Here is a 21,797-nt window from a genome sequence, read left to right as displayed (position 1 = left end):
GGTAGCTACCCTGCATTCTCCCTCTGTATTTGATTTTCAAATGTTAAAAAAAAATCAGGAGTATAAATCATATAATCCCCCAGATGCTCAAGATCTAGTGCTCAGCTCCTTCTTGGTGTATTTTCTAGGCTTAAATGTACCAAGGAATGGATCTTCCACTACATCTTTGTGAACGCAATGGAACATGTGAACATAGGCTTCAGAGAACAGTATAAAACCAAATTTATAGTCCCCAAAAGACAATTTTTAAGTATTAAGAATGACAGTGACAGATGATTTTTTCACCTTAATTAAAAAATAACTCAAAGTGCAGATGAAGAGAAAGATACACGTCACATTAGCAAACTGCCCTAGAATGCTGATAATGCTGTTCAACCATGTTGTACAAATAAATCACTACAAATAACCTCAGTAACAATCAATCATTTAAAATCTAACAGTGTAGAGACTGTAACTCTTACCTGTTTCTACATATAGACAATACACTATTGAGTCCCTGTGTACATTGTTCTGCACTACTGGAAACCTAGTGAACTGCTTCCATCCATCTTCTACTTGTCATATAATTGTTATTTAGAGATAATACATAGCCTTCTGTTGTCTTACTTTCAGCCTAGGGCAGTGTCCCATGATTATAATCTCTGGTCCTCAACCATGTAGCAATAGCAGTCAATATGACACATCAGGTATATATTATATATACATATCACAAGGAAAAAAGAAGTTATTTGTTCAACTCTCCCTGATTTTTTTTTCTATAGAATAAACGTCATAATAATTAGGTTTTTCAAAGCCTTTTTCCTTTCAGGTATGAAGCATGATGTTGCAAAGTCACATAATCTGGACTGTAAATCAGTGCAATTTTATTGTTTTCTTGAAATTTTCTTTCTAGATCATCCTCTGTTATCCTCTGTAAAATGGGTAGTCCTCCTTCCCTCCACCTTTCATTTGACAGAGCTGAAAATGGGCTCTTCAGGATTGAAACTACATGGTAGTTTGCTAAACTCCTAAAGGACCTTGTGGTTCTGAAGAAAAAGCCACACCGAGACAAACTCTTCACCAGTATTACCTGTATCCTTCTTTCCATTCTGCCTTCCTCTTCCTGAATTTTTATCCTTGCAGTCTCCAATGGAAGACTTTCTTAATTATTGAAAGAGGAAAATACCATGAAAATGAATGCTTCAATAAATGAATAAATGAAGTGAAATTTTCCAGTTACAGATTCTCCACTCTAGGGTAATAGCATCAACACAACAGGAATTGTATTAGCTGGCTAATGAAGTCATCAGCAATGATTTTAACAATATTGGAACATAGCATGAGAACACAGGAAATAGAAGTGGGCAATCAAAATATCAGAATTAAGTGTGGTATTAATTATTACATTGTTAAAAAGATTGCATTGTGATCAAAAAGAAGTTACTTTTCCACTGTTATTGCTCTGGAAAACATCTTTTGCTGTCAGAAGATAAAGGATGCACATGTGGTGCTGTACAGGGGTTTGAATTTGGCTGTAATCATTCAGATGTTTGTCTGAACTCTATGATATTATGCTTATATATATTCAATAATTTTCTTCTTGAAAAATCCAATTGCCTTTAACTTATTTAAAGTTAAGTTATAACTATCTTCATAACTATAACTAAGTTATAACTATCTTCATACAGGTTACAATTGTATTGGGTAGGAAAAGAACATAAATACACCCAAATATATAATTGTAAACAATTTCTAATTTCCCCTTTGAAAGAGAAAAATTAAAACTAGATATCCAACTAGAATTGTTTTCATACTGCTTCATTTATTTGGAACAATCTTCCTGAACTGATTAAATGAGGCTATATGAATATTTGTATCTCATTAAGCATTATATCACCTCAAATGGTTGTAAGTTCATCTAGTACTTACAAAATAAAGAATAACTGACTTTATTATATAGGGAAACGTGTTAATGGCATGTAATAGAAGTCAGATCAGTTCAGTCCAAAGCTTTCTCCTTCTCAGTCAAGACTGACCTTCTAACATTTTCAGTAGTCATCTCTGCCAGAATCACAGCTGAATTCAGTTAATCATGCCTAGTCTGGGAAGAGGTGCATTTTCGGAAAACTCCACTGTTTTCATCCTGTTATTTAATCCTTTAAGATTTCCACACAATGGTAATCGAGAGAAAAAGCTAGACTCGAGACCCTTAGGAGTTAATAACTTCTTATCTCTTCCTCCTTCTTATGTTTCCTCTTTTTTTCATCTGGCTGATCAGCGTTGTATTCCTGGCTTCTTTTTAGTTACATTGATTAACGTGCACTCTCACTCTATTTTTTTCTGTGGCATGAAGTGGAGAGGTAATTGGGATTAATTAGGAATTTTCTGTCTTAAACAAAATGGGCTTTCTGACATTTAACTATCATCTGATGTGTTTGTAAAATGGTATTGTTTCAGCCACCAGCTTAGTAAAACATCTGAACTAAATAGCAAATGGATTGTAATAGGAAGGTTATTATGAGAGGGTCAGTTCTGCAAGAGCCTACCTCTGTGACTGTACCTGCTGTACATTATTCCAGTCTTAAATCTACTGATGTCGGTCTCCTGATATTTTACAAATTATATAACCCGTGCCACAGAAAAAGTTTTTGCAACACCATTTCCTAATTTAACTGGTACCTTTACAATACTAGTTGCAGAACTGTGGTTGTGATACCATGAACATACATTTCTGTTAAACCCAGCAGAACAATGCTGTCTTGGTTAATCACTAGACTGAGGAGTTCCTGATAGTTACATCTATAATTTGTTGGAGCATCTCAGTAACAGGGTAGTATCTTGTCTCTAGGGAAGAGGAGCTTGTCCACTACAGAAACTTTTCATCATTATTGTCCCATTTGTCAAGCTGTAGACAAATAGCCACGTACGGCTATTGCCTGAAAGGCAGTAGAGCACGAGCCAGAAGGCCAACATACTCAATGCATTTTTAAAATTTAATTAATCTCCCTTGCCTCTTCTCTCTTCCCTCGGTATCTTCTCACACTTTGATTCTCCTGAACTGGCAGCTGGGGTAATATTTGTTGACAATAGTGTGGCTGTGAAACTACAGCACACGTCCCTTAAGCAGAGACCTGTCAGGGCTGCCCCTTCATCCAACGTTGTGCACTGGCTTAATTGGCCAAGGTCAACCAGCTTTCTCTCACTACATTTTCATGGTCCCTGAGGGGAAGAACAGCTCCAGTGAGTGATCCAGTGGGTCTAGGGACATCAAACTTTCAGTTCCTAGTATAGCTGAGTTTATTTTTTGAAAGAATTACTGGAGTTCTAAGGGAGTGGGAATGATTTATCAGTAGTGATAACATTTGCAAAAGGCTTTTAAAAAAATACCAAATTACAAGTTCCTTGGGAGAATTTACCACAGTTGGACCAGTAATGAATTTCCGTCCATTTATTACTTTTCAACTTATTAAAAAAAAATAGAGAAAATCTAGACTTCTACGTAAGAAAGTTTAAATCGATAATTATTTATCCATATGCCTACTATACAGACATTGCCTAGAATTTGGGGCACATGCAGATCATTAAAATGTAATTAAAATCTAATAACAACACATTGCCAACAGACTGGGAGTAACTCCTCATTGGCAAACATAGCTTGTTACAATGCTACCCTACAGAAAATTCTATCATTCCCAAACTCTTAAATTTCATATCCTCAAATGCATGCCTTCAACAAGATTGAGGAAGTAAAACCCTATAAAGTGCTCCAGGGAAGTCAGCAGCAAAATTACTGGTCATGTATTGAGTAATGAAAAGACCATAGAAGAAAAAAAAAAAAAAAAAAGACAGAAGTTAATTGTATTTGTTTGTTCCGTAATGAAAACTACAGGCGTAGTCATCAATCAGTTGCACAGATAAAGAATACAGATTCCTATATTGAGCCATGTCAGGGGCCATGGACATTCACTTTAATGATAACACACATGGGAATTAGCATTACTAGACAAGAAAGTTTCAAAAGCAGTCTAGTAAAAGTGATAAAGTAGTGGATGCAAGAGGGAAATATCCTTATGATTCTTCCAGGGAAAAAGGTAGATGAAGAGATGAGAAGACCCTATGGAATGAACCCAGAATTAGGACAGGGACACAGAGCATAAAGGACTGTGAACCTGTCTTCTAATATATTTTTTTTTCTCCCATTATTGAAAAGCACAGTTCAAGCTTCATTAGCATTCAGTTAAAGTCAAATAAATGGAAAAACACAGTAATGCCTAAGAGGGAAGTGCAGGAACCCTTCTACTCATCATAGCTAGCTCACACAGTTGACACATGTGGCTCTCAACACAGTATTTTTAAAACTTCTGATATGTACATTAAGATCATTTATATGTTATGGGCATGCAAAGAAGTGATAGAAAAGTTGTGTCATTTTGTCTTCTATATATGACATATTAAGGGTTTATTAAAGAAACTTTTCTGCCCTGTACAGTTAGCTATCATTGTCTAATGCCATTACTTCAGTGGCCTGTTTCTGTTACTCAGCATCATACTCCCATAGTGAATTAAAATGGGTGAAGAATGAACAATGTCATGCAATTATGAGAGAAACAAAACAGAATTAAGATAACTGCCCTGTATGTCTTCATATAGATCCCCTTACTACAGGTCAGCTGTTCATTAAGTACACATATTTGGCTTTCATTAAAACATTAATGAGTCTTAAAGAAACAAAACCAAAACCAAAAATGGAAAACCAACCCCAAACTTCAATGTTCCTCTAAATATCACTTTTACCAGTAGAAAGAGAAGCATCAGGGTATTAGACATTTCTGCCTTCCCAGCAAGCCTAGCAGTTAGAAGGAGATGATAGGTATGTTCAGTGAATGTGAAATTTTCTATTTGCCGTCACCAGTTGCACACATATTCACGTCTACAGACTACTAACAGAAGGTACTGACTGATGAGTAAGTTCTGCTTAACTTAAGGGAGAGTCACGTTTGGAGGCATGGCCTGTCCAGCTATTGTTTTGGGAATACTGTAAGTGGCCAGCGCTTTGATAGGATCCAGGAAACAGTCTGCCTTGTTCTCAAGGTGAGAGGAGAAATGTGACTTTCACCCACACATTGGTCTCTCCTGGAAGCAAATTACATAGATTTCTATGCTGACATTGATTTGAAAATTTAGATTTGAAAAAATACATAACAGAAAAAAACTGGATGTTACTTTACTGTTTAACACACACACAACTATATTAATATCACAAATCATCATCAGGAAGAAATCTCACCCGTAGTGACAGGTCAGCATCCAGTCACGTCTAGAGAGAGATGGAGATTCAGAGATCTAAGTTCATGCAGTCTTCCTATGAATTTGAAGAGACTGGTAATGGGTAGATCCATATAAATATGGACGTTCTCTAACATTGTGCACTGAAATACCACTGTTAGATGCTTGGAACCAGGGACTGAATCCAGAGCCTTAAGATAACCTTGTGACCTTCATACACATAAAGTTAGACATCTGTGAACTACATTCACAAAAGCCAGCTTAGTAAATGAAGAGTCGGAGGGCGCATGGATGCCTTCAAAACGGAATTTGCTGTGTCCTGCATGCCGATACCAGAGCCAATTGCCTGTAAACAAGCTAATGAGCATACTGAGGGCAGTCCAGCCCAAATATAACGATCTTGTTATCATAGCTAATTTGCCTGGAGAAGTCTACTCCTAATAATTCTGTACCTGAATGAGGTCGTTTAGAGCCTGCCTCATTATTTCTATGTATAATTTGTGCAGCATGCGCCCAACCAGAGGAGTTCCGACTAGAGAGCTACTGCACTTCAGTCGGACTTGGTTTCCTACTTGTAGCAGAGCTGCAGTCCAAAGCTGCGGTTTTAATGCAAACACAGCTTTCAGATTCATTTTGCAGACCCTGAGCAGTGAGAAATGATTGGTGTGTGTTTCCTTCTAAAGTAGTTTTCTGTGTATTTACAAAGTACACATAAACAGGAGCTCCGAAGAACTTAAAAAAACATTATTTGGTGTGATTTTCTCCAACTAATAGAGAACTAGGACAGTTGTGTAGGAACTAGAAGAACAGGACAACCTCTTGGACCTTGGCAGAAAGAGTTTTGTTTTAGCAGCTTGCTGGTCTAGCAACGCACTACTGTCCAGACATCCAAAAGATGCATGGGAAGGACTGTGATCCCCATAGCACTGACATTAATCAACTTTGGTGATGCATATCTCATGAAAACTACGGTTTTATAATACCAAAGGGGAGGCAGAAAAGATGCAGCCTACAACACAGTTTCCAAACTGCGTAAGAACAGCTTTGTCCTTTAGAAAGAGATAAAAAAAGTTATAGATTAACATCTGTACAGATGTTACGTGCTGTGGAAAGGTTACACAGCAGTGCTCCCTCCAGAAGGCAGCGTGCCTTTGAGGCGGGAGGGAGCAGGCATCTGCCTTCCCCTGCGTGCATCAGCGCTGTTCTCTTTCTAACAATGGGAATCGGCGTTCTCTATTAAGCTCATACTGAAAGCTTGGAATAAAAGCCTTAAAAAGCTCAGCTGAAAGTATTAATTCTGAGGGAAACATGTAAATCTGGATGAAATCTTCCATTCATTTTTAATTTCACTATGGTAAACCTTGTAATTAAGATGATTAAATGACTGAATAAAACCCTATATTTACATCCTTTAGAATACGACAATGAAAAGCCATAATCCTGTTTACAGGAAAAAAGCAGTAGAGGCCTTTTAAAATGGAGATATCAAAAAAAGCTTGTTATTTAAGCATTTGGTAATTAATGAACCTCTTGCTTAACCTAAGAGTTAAATGTCTAGGAAACCCACCTTGGAGAAAAAACTAATGGGGGGTGAGGAAAAATCAAATGTTATGTTCATGGAAGAAAAAAAAAAAGGATAAAATTTTATGCTTATGGATGATCAAATTATCTGCAATTCATATATTTCACAAGGGACAACTTAAGGATTTGCAACAAGAAAAAGTATTAGTGGAAAAACTTCTGGAGTAGACACATTAAAATGATACAGGACTCCCAATGAAGTCAGATGCAGCATTGTTCTGGAGTGATGGTCTAGGAAAAGCAGGAGGTGAGAATCTGCTAGTGGCTGTTTGTCCTAAGGAATTTGCCCCAAATCCTTTTTGTTGAATGTATTTTCCCAAAAAACTCCCTCATTTTTCTGCACAGGTATTTCTCGGCAAAGATGACAATAACTTAACAAACTCATTTATTACAACCAAGCAATAATTCTCTCATCTGAATCTGCACTGCAAATATTCTGAATATATTTCAGGTGTGCTTTTTCTTTTTTTGTGTGCCTTATGTCCACTGTAAAATATTTGGACAACATTCTAATGAAAATCTACATGAATAATCTATATATATCACAAGTTTGTGTTTGTTTGTTTGTTTATTGCATTACCTCTTGATAATGTATCACAGCATTAATAAACAGAAATCCACTCTGTATACACATGAAATCTGTTTTATGATTAAATTCTTGTCAAAATAAATTAGTGTAGTATTTTTTCAGTCAGTGGTGTTTTGTAAAGACTTTCAGATTTTTCTAGAATTGTGGTCTGTAAGAATGGAATGCAGGTATTATTCAATCAAAAATATTTACTTTATCTTCCATTTGAAAACATGTTAATAAGCCTAAATATCTTTTCACATAGTGTTCTTTCACTAAGTCATCTTTCTTTTCCCACAATGATATTGTGATTTTATAAGAAGGCTCAATCCTGAAATTCTTATGCTAGTTTATAAGTAGTTATTGACTTTAGAGATTGAGGAATGGGATTCTGTTGAAGGACGAATTGCTTACGAGGTTGTGGAGAATGATTAGGTTTTATATTATATTATGGGTTTATCTCCTGGGATAAGTAAGTGAAAATTATTTGTAAAGGTGCTGATCAATGTGAATAAATCAATATAACAGAGCTTGCGGTGTTCATCCACAAAAGATTCTCTGTCATCAAAAACACCTCCATAACTCATGGTCTTGTTAATGTTAGATGTTCACACATTTCAAACATGCTTTAAATAGTCTTTAGCTTTGGTATATCCACTACAATAGCTTAGTGCTCACTTGAAATTTTGTCTCCCAGGTGATTTTAAGGGTCAACATTTCTTAGAACTATTTAGAAGGCAATACCATCCATGCCAATCAGACACAGAAAATAAAATGGAGTATCCAGAAACTCAATGCTTTCAAAAATAATTTAAAAATGGATTCTAGATGTTCCTGCACACAAAACCTTGAAGTTCCTCTGCTCTGCAAAACAGTTTTGTAACTGGAGAAGTTTCATATTCACTGCTTAATTTCAGAATTGGATTTACACACTTCCCCTGTTAAGTTCTGCTTCTGTCCAAAACAATTGTTCACAAACTGACTCTGATCTAGCAGTCATCTTTCATTAATATCTTGTACCTTATTGCCACATCTTCATGGGATGATTTATTGTTAAAACATCACCAGGTGCGGAATTTTTTGGAAGGCACATGGAGGTAGATTTTCTCTTTCCTGGGAGACTCCAGCCGCTGTATTACCACTTGCAGTCCCATTGCAGGACCACAAGGACTTAATCCCCTCAGTATTTTGCAAGTAGGAAGCTGGAGGGAAACTGCATGTGATTCTGCATTACATGACAAACAAAAGGAAGGCCAAGTCCCCTTCCCATTCCCATGAGGTTGTGTTTACATCTGCATATCAATGCAATTTTTCAGCTTTCAGTGATTACTCCTCTACACTGCAGAACCTTTCTTGGCATAGCTATGGTGACAAAATTATGCCAACAAGGATTCAAAATATTTTTCTAGAAGTAATTTTCCTGCTGGCATAGCTTGCCAGTGCTCAAACAATATAAACTAAATCAACTGAATACTGTCTTTGAGCACAGTAGTTTCCCCTGCAGGGGTTTTGCTGTCCCACTGATGAAAATGAAAGATACCAGGTTTTCATCATCAAAGGCAATGTGCATGTTATAGTAGAACATTGCATTGGAATCTGCCTAAATATAAGTGTAAGAGTGTAACTTTAGGGAAAAAATTATAAACAGCCTGATGACATATAAGGTGCATTTTATGGAATGTCAGCTGTTACAAGGCGTATGACTACTTTGCTATTGATGCCCATCTATCCTTACACTCTCAGTTTGTTTGGGGAAATCAAATTCAGCTGTGGTGTTTAAACTGCCTCTCACTTTTTCTGCCTACGTCTTTTCCCTCTCAGTTTACTTATCATAATCAAGCCTTAACATCATGTAATCAATTCCATCACATAGAGATTGTAGCGTCAAACTCAGAAATGAACTATAAAAGCAATCACAACAAGGGAACGCAGTCAGAAGAGAGAAAAGCAGAGAGGTGGCCAGAAGATAAAAAGTGTTAATTGCATTGATAATTGTCATGCAGTAATAACAGTCATTCCAGAATAAATAGAAACTGAACACATTTCTCTAACAGAAACTCAGAGGAGATTTTCTGTTCTGTAACTCTTCTGTCTACAACGTGATTTTTTTCCAGGGCTCAAATTTGGAGGAAGAAAAAATCCCCTCAGTGCAGACCACATTTCCTTAAGAGGAAAAGGATATACTGCATCTATTGAAAAACATGGTATTCTCTCTAGCATTGTGTCTCCAGGTGTTATGTGATATGTAAATATAAAGACGTACTTAGCTATCTGCAGACATTGCTGGAGTGCCAATTTGAAAAACAAAAATGTAACCTCTCTACATTTTCTTTTGGGAATCCAGAGGCATTTCATGGGACTTATGATATTTCTGATTTCCAGCAATGGTGCAGTTGTACTGGAAACTAAGCTATACAGCGAGAAGAAGCAACCAAAATCACGGCTGTACTACTGAAAACAAAAGACAATTTGTATTCAACAGCAGTGTCTTGACACTGACATTTGGAACAATTTCTGAAAGCTTTTAAACTCTAAAAGAAATCTTCTGTGACCTCAAGGCAGCATATTCACCACTGGTGGCACAGAGACTATTGTTGTTACATTCAAGTTTTATACTGGGAATAAGACAATCTTGTAACAGAAATTCTGCTGTTAGTCAGTGGCATTTGCAGCATACAAGCTTTAATTACTCCTTTGGTGCTCCCAAAACTGTCAGCAGAATGGTGGATATTTCATTTTTGAAGTTCTACAACCAAATACACGTTGTATCTAAAATACCGAACGTCCAATAATGAGCAACTATAAAGGACCAGCATGCATACAAGCTGCAGCCTACTGTACCTGGTGAATGAAGCGGAGGGGAGCACATCAGAACAACTCCTTGACCTTCACGTACAGAGACAGCACTTCTCGTCCGACCGCTAAAATTCCCCAGATCTATCAAAAGAACAGAGTGTTTCAGTTACAAACCAAAGATTTTAAATTGTGTGGCTACTGTGACTTACATTTTATTTCCTCTTGTAAAGCTGACAGTTCCTGTTTTCATACCTTAATCTATAATTGGAGGGCCTTTAAAAATAAATCTATTTCGATTACAAAAAATTCCATGTTGCATTACCACTTTATTACTCTCTTTAGTGCATTTGGATACAGTAAGTATCAAAAGCAAAGCAGTAGATGATATATATCCACCATTTACAGAAATATTTAATAGTGCTTTTTTTTCTTTTTGCCATATCCTGTTTGGTTTTTTTCACCAGTAGAAGTGATTCATACGCAGTGAGGAAAAGAAATAACAGTGGAGAAAACACCTTGGCTAACATCCAGGCTGATGATGTTGCTAATGTCACATGGAAAGTATATGACACGTTGTGATGAGATGGGAAAATCAGCTGCATTGGTTCTAAAATCAAATCTGGTCTATAGCACATTTACTCTTTTTTAAAATACATTCCTTCTGACTTCTACAGTGTTAGAAATACAATTCAGCTGTGAGTAAATATATTTTCCCTCCAAAGGTTCCCCTCTAGCAGGGGAATAACAAACATTTCACTCTTTGTACAAAAACTTTTTAATGGGGCTGTAGGGCACTCCTATGAGCTCTTCATTGTGTTTATTTAAAGCCTCTCAACCAGGAGATCCAATTGGCCCATTTACCGCAGGGAACACTGGACCTGGTTCACCTTTGAGGTGGATAGCTATGCTCTAGCGTGCGTATCTGTAGCAGAAGGGATATGACAGCTCAGTTTTGCCATTTGACTGGTGCCTTCATCCATTCCTCAGCAATGACCATTTTAAGACTCTATTCACTCAGGGGTTTTCTAGAGACATTTCTCTCTGATGTGGATCAAGGCAAAGAGAGCTGCAATAAGAGTACCCAAAGATATCTTAGAAAAGGACCAGAAGCTTCAGTGGGCGTTAAATGAGGATCCAAAATATGAATAGATGGGGCCAGTTGGAGCATCTCTCAGTGACATTCAGCGACCTATAGCCATACCTCTTCATTTCTGCATCCAGACCAAGGTGAAGGTGCTGGTATGATCCAGACAGCACCAAACAGTTTGAACAGGTTGAGAAGAAATTACTTTCTTAACTGCACTCAGTTGACAGTTCCCTGTCAGATGCTGAAACTCCACATCTTGCTCCATGCTTAGTAGTGCATGAAACTGAAGTTCAATGATTTTTAAAATATGAGTTGATCTTTGATAGATTTCATAATGGGGATTAGGTACCCTTTTTTAAGTAGAAAGAGACCTATAATCTTTCCAAATGCTTTTTCACATTTCTAAAAGATGTTTTGAGCATAGGCAGAATCCTAAAATTTAAGTGTATCTAAATTTGTGCTGTCTTTGGCCAAAATAAATCAGTGCTCTGATTTCAACAGCAGATATCTTGTTTGAACAGAGAAAAGGTGGATGGGCTTCAGTAGAATTTTAAAAAATAATAGGGCAACATTCCCAAATTATGCAAAATTTTGCTAGGCAATAGTTAATGAAATATTATATTGCATTTTAAAATAAGCACACCATGGGTTATAATATAATCTGATGTAATTTCACTTAAAAGTGCCACCTAATGAATGTTACCTGATAGTATATTCTGTGGAAATGTAATTATTATTAGTTTATGTCTAGAAAGTAGTGGGCTGGTGTATCCTTGCATAAACAGTTGTTTTGGATGGGAGAGCAGCTTGCAATGAAGTTAAGGATGCCAATTGCATGTGACTTTGGGCCTTTACGTATGTTTGCATTGAGTCCTGTATTTTTCTAAAAGGAAACTGATCTATCAAACAATAATGTCTGCAGCCTATTAAGAAACCAATGTTTAGCTTTAATTTTAATGCACATTTTAGGAATACAATAATCTTTTTTAATGCATTATTGCTGAGTCCTTGTGAAAACACTGTGTGTCCTTAAAGACTTTTTTCAAGGTCAATTTTTCAGGCAAGAATGACACTAAATTACCATAAAATTGTTCTTGTAGCCTTCCTTCTCAAGAAAATATGATTAATCTTCTCTGTATAGGTGTCCTAAAACATTCAGTTTGATTTACTCCCCAAATGCCTTCAAAGCTCCAGACTGTATGCACAAACCAACCTCAGTGAATTTAAAATGTGGACCGAACTTACACTGATGTGCCATGGCTTCAACCTGTTTTGGGAAGATGCTCAGAAACCAGAATAGCTGCTCTGTGAGAAATACAAAGGCCATTTCTCTGTGTGTAGGAAGAGATATTATCGTAGCAGTACCTCCTTCCCCAGCATTTGGAGAAAAACAAGAACTTATGTTGCAGACATCAGAAAAACAGTTCTAATACTACTGACTACCTGAAACCCATGCTGCAAATTTGCTATATACGCTATAAAAGGAGATTTAAAAAAAAATAAAAATTAAAAGCATTTGGATCGGGGAATCACATAGCTGAATGAATTAAAGTATTGTGCAATGAAAATGTAAGTGAAACTAGCAAAAATTCATAGCGGTGTAAGGAGAGAGCCTGCAATTTGCACAGAGAGCAGGACAAGGAAGCAATCTTTTCTACTTCTGAAAAAAGTCTCTGAGATTTGTTTTCACAGACTGTTTCTGCAATTTCTTGTAAGCCTGGAAATACTTAATCAGAATTTTCAGAAATATTTTTATTTTAAAAAATATTAAGAACTCCAGCCTTTTGATTTAAATTCCGAACTCAGTCTGAACTATTAAACTATTTATTAAAAGTCTTTAATTTTGGAAAATATTTTTTATTTTCTTGAAAAAAGTTATAATTTACATATCTCTCCTGGAGGATAAAATATTTTAATTTTAACGCAGAATCCTGCATCTCCTAGGGCTATATGTTTTCATCCTCTACATTAAACATTTACTATCCATGATGAACAACCTGGAAGCCTGTCAACACAAAAGAAGGGAAATTTGTGACATCTAAATTGTAACCTCTATAGGCTGAAGTAGAAGTTTTATAGTTTTTGCTTTTTTTTTTTTTCCCCTCAGGTGAATAAATGCTATTTTCTGATTAGCTATAGTGACCTCAGGATTTTTTTCCCATTTTCTGCTTTGTATGTGCACTGTCAGGGACAAATATTCCTTTTTTTCTCGAAATGAAAAACAAAGATCTTCTTTTATTTAAAAATAAAAGTAATCTGTGTGACTCAAGTTTCTATTTGTTCAAACCAATTAATTTCAAACTAAAGAAGGGAGGTAACAGGGCTTTGAATTTCAGCTCTTTTTGGCTATCTGTTGGTTCTGAATTGCATTTCATGTTAGCAGACAGTGAAAAAAAGGATTAACAGGTACAAAAGCAGGGATTTAGCTGTAAAACAAACAAATGTAAGAAAGCTTAAAAGGAAGGAAAGGTGAAGGATCATGCCTGCAGTTCCCCCACAATAAAATAATAAGTCCAATATGGAAGAATCAAATGAAAGGGACATGTAATTAATTTCCTGTAAATCTCAGCCATTTCATGTCTAGCCACATTGAAAAAAAAAAAAGGAAGAAAGACAGCTAGTAAAAAAGTATTCAAAACACTATCATTTTACTTTAAAAATTCTAAAATAATAGATATTGAAAGAAAGGTTGGACAGAATACAGCTTTAGAGGTGGGTACCGTAACCTCTCACACAGCAATGCTGGCCATCGGCTCAGTATTCTTGCTGCAGTATAAACTTGTAACGTGTGACATGTCAGACAGCCCCGCACAGAACGAGTCTATCCTTCATATTATTACGATGCACATGGTTGATTGATAAGAAAATGCCTTTTTGTGCTCCACAGGCGTTCATCTTCTGCCCTGAAAGATTAGATTTATTTACTCTTATCTCAGTGCTAGCGGCAAAGATGATAACACCTATTATATTATTTTCAAAGCAGTTCCTGGGGTTTTAGCTACATGACTTTCATACTCTTTAACATGAGGCACAGCCTTGACCACTTTGAAAATGGCTAGTTAGGTGTCAGACACCATTTCTAATGTAGCTATAGCATTAGCAATTGTATGCAAAACATGCAAAGAGCATTTAGGATGGAGTGTGTGCGGCAGGAGCACCACAATTGTCTTTATTGCGAAAAAAATACTCAATTCAACAAATATTATACAGTGTCACTAGAGAACAACCTGTGACACAGAAGCGTTCTCCACTACGAAAAGGAAACTGTCGAGAAATTCCAGAGCTAGTGAAGATGCAAGACATTAAATCCAATGGGTTTGCTGCAATGCTTTCTGGATGTCCTGCTTGTACTTCAGGTATAATTAGCTCGGTGTAGTATTCGATCTTTCACAGAAGTTATAAACCTGGGAAACATTCCGATCTCTGATCCAAAGCAGCTGCCAGGTAGTATGTCTGTCTCTGCAGCGGCTGTCCCCGTTCTTCTGGAAGCAGCTGAAGCATGGGTTTCTCTCAGCACACATATGTGCCTACTGATATAGGCTGTGGAAGAATGACACTCACCACCACAAGACTATCAGTTTAAATACGACTCAACAGACTTCTGCAGAAGGTGAAAGGAGTAATGGAAAATAAATGAGAAAAATCTCAAGGCAGTCAAAACAACAGAAAAGCTTTGCAGGACTAGCTGTAATAAACAACTAAATAAAGGGGGAAATATTCTGCCATTGGTAGAAAGACTTCTACAAAAGTTAGAGCAGTTTTTACCACTTAGTAACCTTCCAATTTGCCTTCACTGTAGTTTGCTTTTTAGGCATGCATAGGAGGGAACACTCATTCCCTGTGTTCATCAGTTGGCTGCAGCTGATGGGGGCAACAGCGAAGGGGCAGGTTTTTGTGACCCAGACGGTGGTCCACTGATGATTGCCATGAAATTAGAATCAAATTAAAAATGAATAACAGATCTTGTTTTTATTTTAGGCAATTACTGCTTGGTGACCTAGCATGGAAGCTGTGGAAGGCTCTGTAGTTCATTATCAGTGACTTAAACCAGTTAATTAACTTTTAAAGGAGAAATTAGATTGGTGCAGAGGAACATCTTCTGCCAGTCCAATTCTACGAGTTTAAACTATTTTAAGTGCAAATTTATTATGGAGTTTAAAATGGACATCATATGATATGTATTAAAACATTTAAAGACACATGCTGAAGATATCTAAAGAGAAATATAAAGCAGGTGATATTCTTTCTAATAGGGTAAAAATAGCTCTACACAAGGTAAAATTCTTCTGTCAGACCAAGGACAAACTTATTCATTGCATTGTCACTACAGAGAGGATAGCCTTCCTCTCCTTGTATTTGAATGACATAACTAAGAAATAGACCTTGAGCTGGAATTGTAGCTCTTTAAAAAAGGTAAGATTTACAGGGAAAAGAATTACATTTAAAATATGTTTTTCAAAATTCCATTATCACCTACATCAAAAATGTGGCTTGACTGTACACTTGAAACAATGGGAAATATAAATGTTGTGTTTAATAGCCCATAAACACAGGGTACACAAGAATGAAAAGTAGGTATTAAAAAGAAGTGAGACATGTGATTGTACAGGGGACTTTTAAATTGGATGAATTAAATACCATACTGACAGAATATCAAGATGTCGAAATAAATTAATAGATCCTTTTGTATTGACAAACACCTGTTTTCTGGGAATACCAGATTAAATAGGTGGAGCCCTGTTATTCGAGTCACTCATTGGACCTAAGAGTAACTTTCAATACTGAAGACGTTAACTAGAAAAGGTGTGAAAGGAAGCTCACATAAAAAGATTTCTGCCATGACAGAAACATCATCTCACTGTGGTTAATGGGACAAGCATACATCTTGAACTTTTAAAAATCACATTACCATATGACTTTTAGGTGACAAAATAAGGGCAAGATTCAAATACGTCAGAATGTATCACGCTTATTATCATTGCTGCTGTTATTGTTTATTACCAGAAAGCTTTTGACTCCTTCATGGATCATCAGTCTGACATGACCTGAAAAAGGTCATTTTTTTTTCCTCAAAGAAGTTACTATGCAATCATATAATGAGACACAACAGAAAGCGAGAGCGCAGAGAAGCAATGGTGTGTTTTAAGCTTGTACACCGGCCACCCTGTGTCTCCGTACACCTGCAGAGCCATTGAAGAGTTTAAAGGAAGGGGGGTGGTTATAGATATTTACAGATGTTTTCAGGGAGTGACAACAAAAGATGATGAGAGGCACAGGAGAAAGCTTAAAGATTCCTGTCTGAAAATGTAAAAGATGAAGAGAAGAAGATACAAGATACTGTATTTTCTCATACCACCATCTTCCAGAAACTTTCTCAGATGCTACAAGAAGTTTTTTTCTCAGGCAAAAAAAAGAAGTCATTGCGGGATCTTTGAACAATGGTGGTCCTTGAGCATGTTCTTGTGAAAAAGAAAAGAATCTTCTTTTTACCATGCAGTCAACATGAACTAAATGTATCCAATATTGATTCATTAGCCCTGAACTAAATCTTCACTAAGAAATGCAGAGTAGTTAACTAAAGGAACATTGTTTTTTCAGTCTTTAATAACATATTTCTATATATACAATTTTTATATATTATAACAATTCAAAAATACCTGGTCCACTGTATTCTGTAGTATTATCCTGTTTATTTTACATCTTTATCTAGCTGTCTATGTCTAGCTGTTTTATCTGGTAAGCAGGGAACATCTTTTTGTATTTTCTACATTTCCTGTCACAAAGAAGTCATGAATCCATAAATGTGGCTAATACATGCTACCATAATATACTTTATTATAGTAATAATTAGCTATTCTGGTGAAGATAAGAAATATATAGAACTATTTCCTAAAATGATTTATTGATTCTTGTATAAAATATAGTACAGTATTTTTTCCTTTTCCATTTCTTCCACAAACTAGATTATTATTTATAAGTAATTAATTATTATTAATTAGAAAATTAGAAATTTTTATAACAGGGAAAAATAGAATTTGCCTCTATTTACTGTGCCATACTTTTTAAAAGGGAATACTACTATACTACTTTTCAATTAAAATATTCACTACCTGTCATCCTACATAGATTTTATATAAAATATAAATTGATGTTCTTCTTCCACAGTTTTCTCTTCACCAGCTAATCATTTTTTATATAATCTAATCGTTCATGGCAGGTTACCCCAGGAGTCTTATGTATATTGGGAGCTTTGAAGAATTTTTTATTTGGTTACACCTAGTTTCAATAGCATCAATGAATAGCATCAGTGTCATCAATAAAGCTTAATTCTTCCCAGAGCCTTGAAGAAGAAAGGGAATTTGTAGATACCAAAATCTCCCTGAACTTCAGTAGGATTTCTGCACACATAAATCCTGAAGTGCTGGATCAAAGTGAATTAGAAGAAGAAATATTTACATGCAGAATAAAATAACAAGATTCTGTTGAATGTTATAGAGCTGCTATATGATTCAACTTGCCATATTAATTGCACAATATCTGGGATGTTTGTGGTTACAGTTGTTGATGATCATGATTAATTAACTGCAATCTTTCTGTGTCTGTCAGGTTTCATCTATTCTCCCAAGAATTATTTCAGCATGCTTCTCAGCTGACTCTCGTATCTGCATACTGAAATATAACGGCAAAACACAGAACCAAATGCAAATATTATAGTTAAGACTTTTTCATTCTTTCATTCTATTCATGATCCGTCATTTAGGAGCAACAGCTAAAACCAAACAAATAAACAAACAACCTTAAGTAACAAATGAAAGGAAAGATTTTCAAATACAGTTGCCAACATTAAGTCACCAAAATAAAGTGGATCAATAAATGGTACTATTTCCAGATGTCCTGAGCAAACAGATTTTCACTTGAGTAATATATGCAAAGTATTTTTTTGTAAACACACTTTGTTACATAATGTTATCTGCATCTTGAGAAACATACATTTCTGTTTGCATCCTTTTTAATATGCCTTCCTGGCACTGAGTGGTTTACTAACCTGTATAAATTCTATATACACGATATTGATAATTCTACATTTTAACTTTTTTCCTTTGTACTTATGAGTGCTTCTTCCCTTTTTCTTTTTTGCTCTTTTAGTCACTTTTTTCAATCAAATTAATTCCAAACATTCAAGGATATATTGCAAACACCATTTCATTTTTGTAACTTTCTTCAACTAGATGTGACTTTTCCTTGCTTTAATTAGGGACTAAAGATAGCAATGCCAGTTAGAATTTTGCATGATTAAACACGGAATAACTAGCACAGTACAGTTTCTTATCTTATGAGATCATATAGAATTGACAGTGACTAATCTCCTTGCTATAGTTTATTGGAAAATCACTATATATGTGTTGTGGTTCATAGGAGGCTGATCTGTAACAGTGTTAGTAACACAGAAAAAAAAGCTTTTATGACCAGTCTGTGTGAACAAGTCATTAAGGATAAGATATTCTGTATTTCATTGATCTAATTCATATTAGAGAGTAAAACATTGCTTATATATATTTAATGCTTCACTTCCATATGTACAAGACATTGTTGCAAACCTTTGGCCTCAAGGATCCTTTCTCCTACATCTCTTAAGTTCCAAATCTTGCTTTGCCAAAGCCGGAATTGATCAGAAGAAAGGGTATAAAACATTTAAGAAACTAAAATTTTTTCATCAGGGAAAGGTGGTAAAGGAAGTAAGCTTCCCCAGGTTCAGAAGAGATGGTGTTGAGCTCACCTAAATTAAATCTTTACAACTCTCACAGTTTTTGCATTCAAGGCTATCTTGCTTCTTTTATACTACGCTGACAGAATACCACCGTATTTCCATAACTTGTTTCATCTGACCTAGTTCAGAGCTCTAATTTGAAATGAGATTAATCCTACCCAAGAATTGATTATTTCTCTTTACTAACTACAAAGAGGATGTAGATTTACAAATTCAGGCACAGCCTTTTTTAACTTTGTGGATATTTTTATTTAGTTGGATAAATCCAGGAAAGGTGACACAGACAAGGACTCTGTAGAAAATAAAAGCCTGCCCTACCAGGGTTCCTGTTCTGAAGAAAACAATGTAGAGATGTTTGATAATGTTTTGGTTGTTGTTTTTTGTTTGGTTTTTTTTTTTTCCTGACTAAATTGTATTTTGTGTAAATGGAGGTTTTGTTTCAGAATTGCAAGTTATATGTGCATGAACTAGGACCAATATAGTATCTGAGAACTGCTGTTCAGATCTAAGGCTTGGAGAATGGCATGACTGTCCAGACTCCAGTAACAGCTGGAGACTTGCAGACACCGAGGTATGACATATCCAATTCTGACTCCACTCTAGACAAGTCATTTCACAGTGCTGACTTTTCACTAGACTAATGTGTATAAATGCCTCCATACTTCACTTCTGGTCTGTCATAAAGAAAAGAGGAAGGTCATAATCTCCGAGAAATTATTTATTTGCTCTTCTCTAAGAGTTGTGGTGCCCAGTATGACCTACAAGTCAATTGTGACAAGATAACTAAGTGCTTGGACACATCCAAGGAGTAAATCTGGAAGACCTTGGTCTTAGTTGAATAGCTCAACTGGAAATGAAGGCCTTACAAACACGGAGTGTTTCCTAGGTAGCAGCTGGTTGTTACATATGATCCCAGGTAATATTTTTGATAAGGCAGTTTGTATTGGAACACGTTATTCTGTTTTATATCAAGGTGATACGAGTCACTGCAAATCACAATTTAGGATATGAGCATGTAATTGAACAAGTAACAGTCATCAAAGATAAATAAATTGTCACCAGTCAGCTGAGCTACTATAAATTACTGTCTATGTACTTTAACCTTTTCAATCTGTAAGCTAGAACACATCAATTAAAAGGTCTGTGAAGGTGGTTTGACCATTCATTTAATGATCTCATGTGTGGCCAATGAATGGCACACAATTTATTTATTTGTCATATCAGTAAACTTAAACCTTTGTAGAAGGTTTCATAATTTCATGAGATCTTGGCTAAAGCTATTTCATACGCTCTCTGAAGGGCATTTACTTCTCCCACCTCTCTTTTTGCATTCTAACGCTATTCTTCTATGCCACTTATTTTCCAATTCTGCCACAAGCTAATGTCAGAGAGCTTGTTCAGCATCCAGTATCTCCTCTCCTCTCCCTGCCTCACCTCGCCTCGCCTCACCTCTCCTCTCCTCGCCTCTCGTCGCCTCTCCTCTCTTCGCCTCACCTCTCCTTTCCTCTCTTTTCTTTTTCTCTCTCCCTTTTTTCTCAAGACTGTTATGCTACTTATCAAAATGGTATCCTACCTAAGGTATCTATATAACAAACCGTAAGACACAAGGTTGCACAAAGTAGGAATCACAGTCTTTGTTTTAGGAATGTACATCAGGCAGCAATCCCACAGTAGTTCATCTGATCACTTAAAATCCTTATTTATTTGTCACAATTATATATTACTGCTCACTGATCAATAGAAATAAAAGTAAAATATGTTTCCTGAACTAAGTCAGTTAGATGCTCCACAATACGGATTGATTTCTTTAAGCAATCTAATAATCGCTTCTCTTTTTAACTGACCTTCCTAGGGCAAAGCAAATTACCACCGAGTATGTCCCAGCTGTAACAGTGGCACAGACTTCTGATACTGCAACTAAGCATAATCAAAGCTGTGAAAGCTGTTGCTTTGGAAGTTAGGGGTAATTGGTAGTATTAATAACGCAGCAGGTAAGAATAGCAAGACAGCTTCTCTTCTCATATGGACTGCTGACCATATGACTTACAAGAGAGAATCAAGTTGACGGTTGGATTCGATGACCTTAAAGGTCTCTTCCAACCTAGATGATTCTATGGTTCTATAGATGTTAGACCACGCTATCTAAGCCTGCAGCCATACCTAACCATAGTAGTATACAATGCTTTAAAAAAAAACCAAAACACCCTGAAAGGCAGATATTTACATTTAAGTCAACTGAACTTGCTCACATGTGTCTGGGTGTCCTACCAAAGAACGATACTTCCTCCTAGATTACTACTAGTGAATTGCTCAGCACTTTGTAAGCCTTAAAGCCACGATTGACCATAATCACAGGCCTGTATTTAGACAACGTTTTGCCACAAGAAAGCACTGGGCTCCGTGATACAGGTATTGAGTATGTGGGCAAAATCAACCAAAGAGAAGTTAAAAAAATAAGTATCAGGCTGGAGAAGTTTTGAGCTCTGAATACATGAATTCTCCGTGTAATAGGATAACACCTGTCAGAGGAATTAGACCTGTTAGGGACCAGCCTTGTAGGATAAAGCATTTGTACCATAAAGCATTTGCAACAGTTATTCAGAGAAAGTCAGGCATAAAAGAGGACGTAGAGGAAAAATATTAAAAAGAAGTCTAGCCGTTTCAAACTCATGGTGAGCATTTGGTAGATCAGGCTAAATACATAATATGTTTTTACCAGCAAGGAAAGAATC

General features: G+C 36.1%; 1 protein-coding gene across 6 annotated transcripts in view; it reads right to left on the bottom strand.

Moving 5' to 3' along the window:
* Positions 1 to 21,797, bottom strand: part of CNTN5 (contactin 5) — a 664,123-nt gene that overhangs the window by 185,769 nt on the left and 456,557 nt on the right. For all 6 annotated transcript variants that reach the window (XM_063329804.1, XM_063329812.1, XM_063329786.1 and 3 more), the window contains one exon: positions 10,256 to 10,351. In XM_063329804.1, coding sequence (XP_063185874.1) covers positions 10,256 to 10,351 — 96 coding nt within the window. The remainder of the gene's footprint in view (positions 1 to 10,255; positions 10,352 to 21,797) is intronic.

The sequence above is a fragment of the Chroicocephalus ridibundus genome, chromosome 1, assembly GCF_963924245.1.
Source record: "Chroicocephalus ridibundus chromosome 1, bChrRid1.1, whole genome shotgun sequence".
Lineage (NCBI taxonomy): Eukaryota > Metazoa > Chordata > Aves > Charadriiformes > Laridae > Chroicocephalus > Chroicocephalus ridibundus.
The sequence above is the reverse complement of the archived record's forward strand: the minus strand, read 5'-3'. Positions and strand labels throughout refer to the sequence as shown.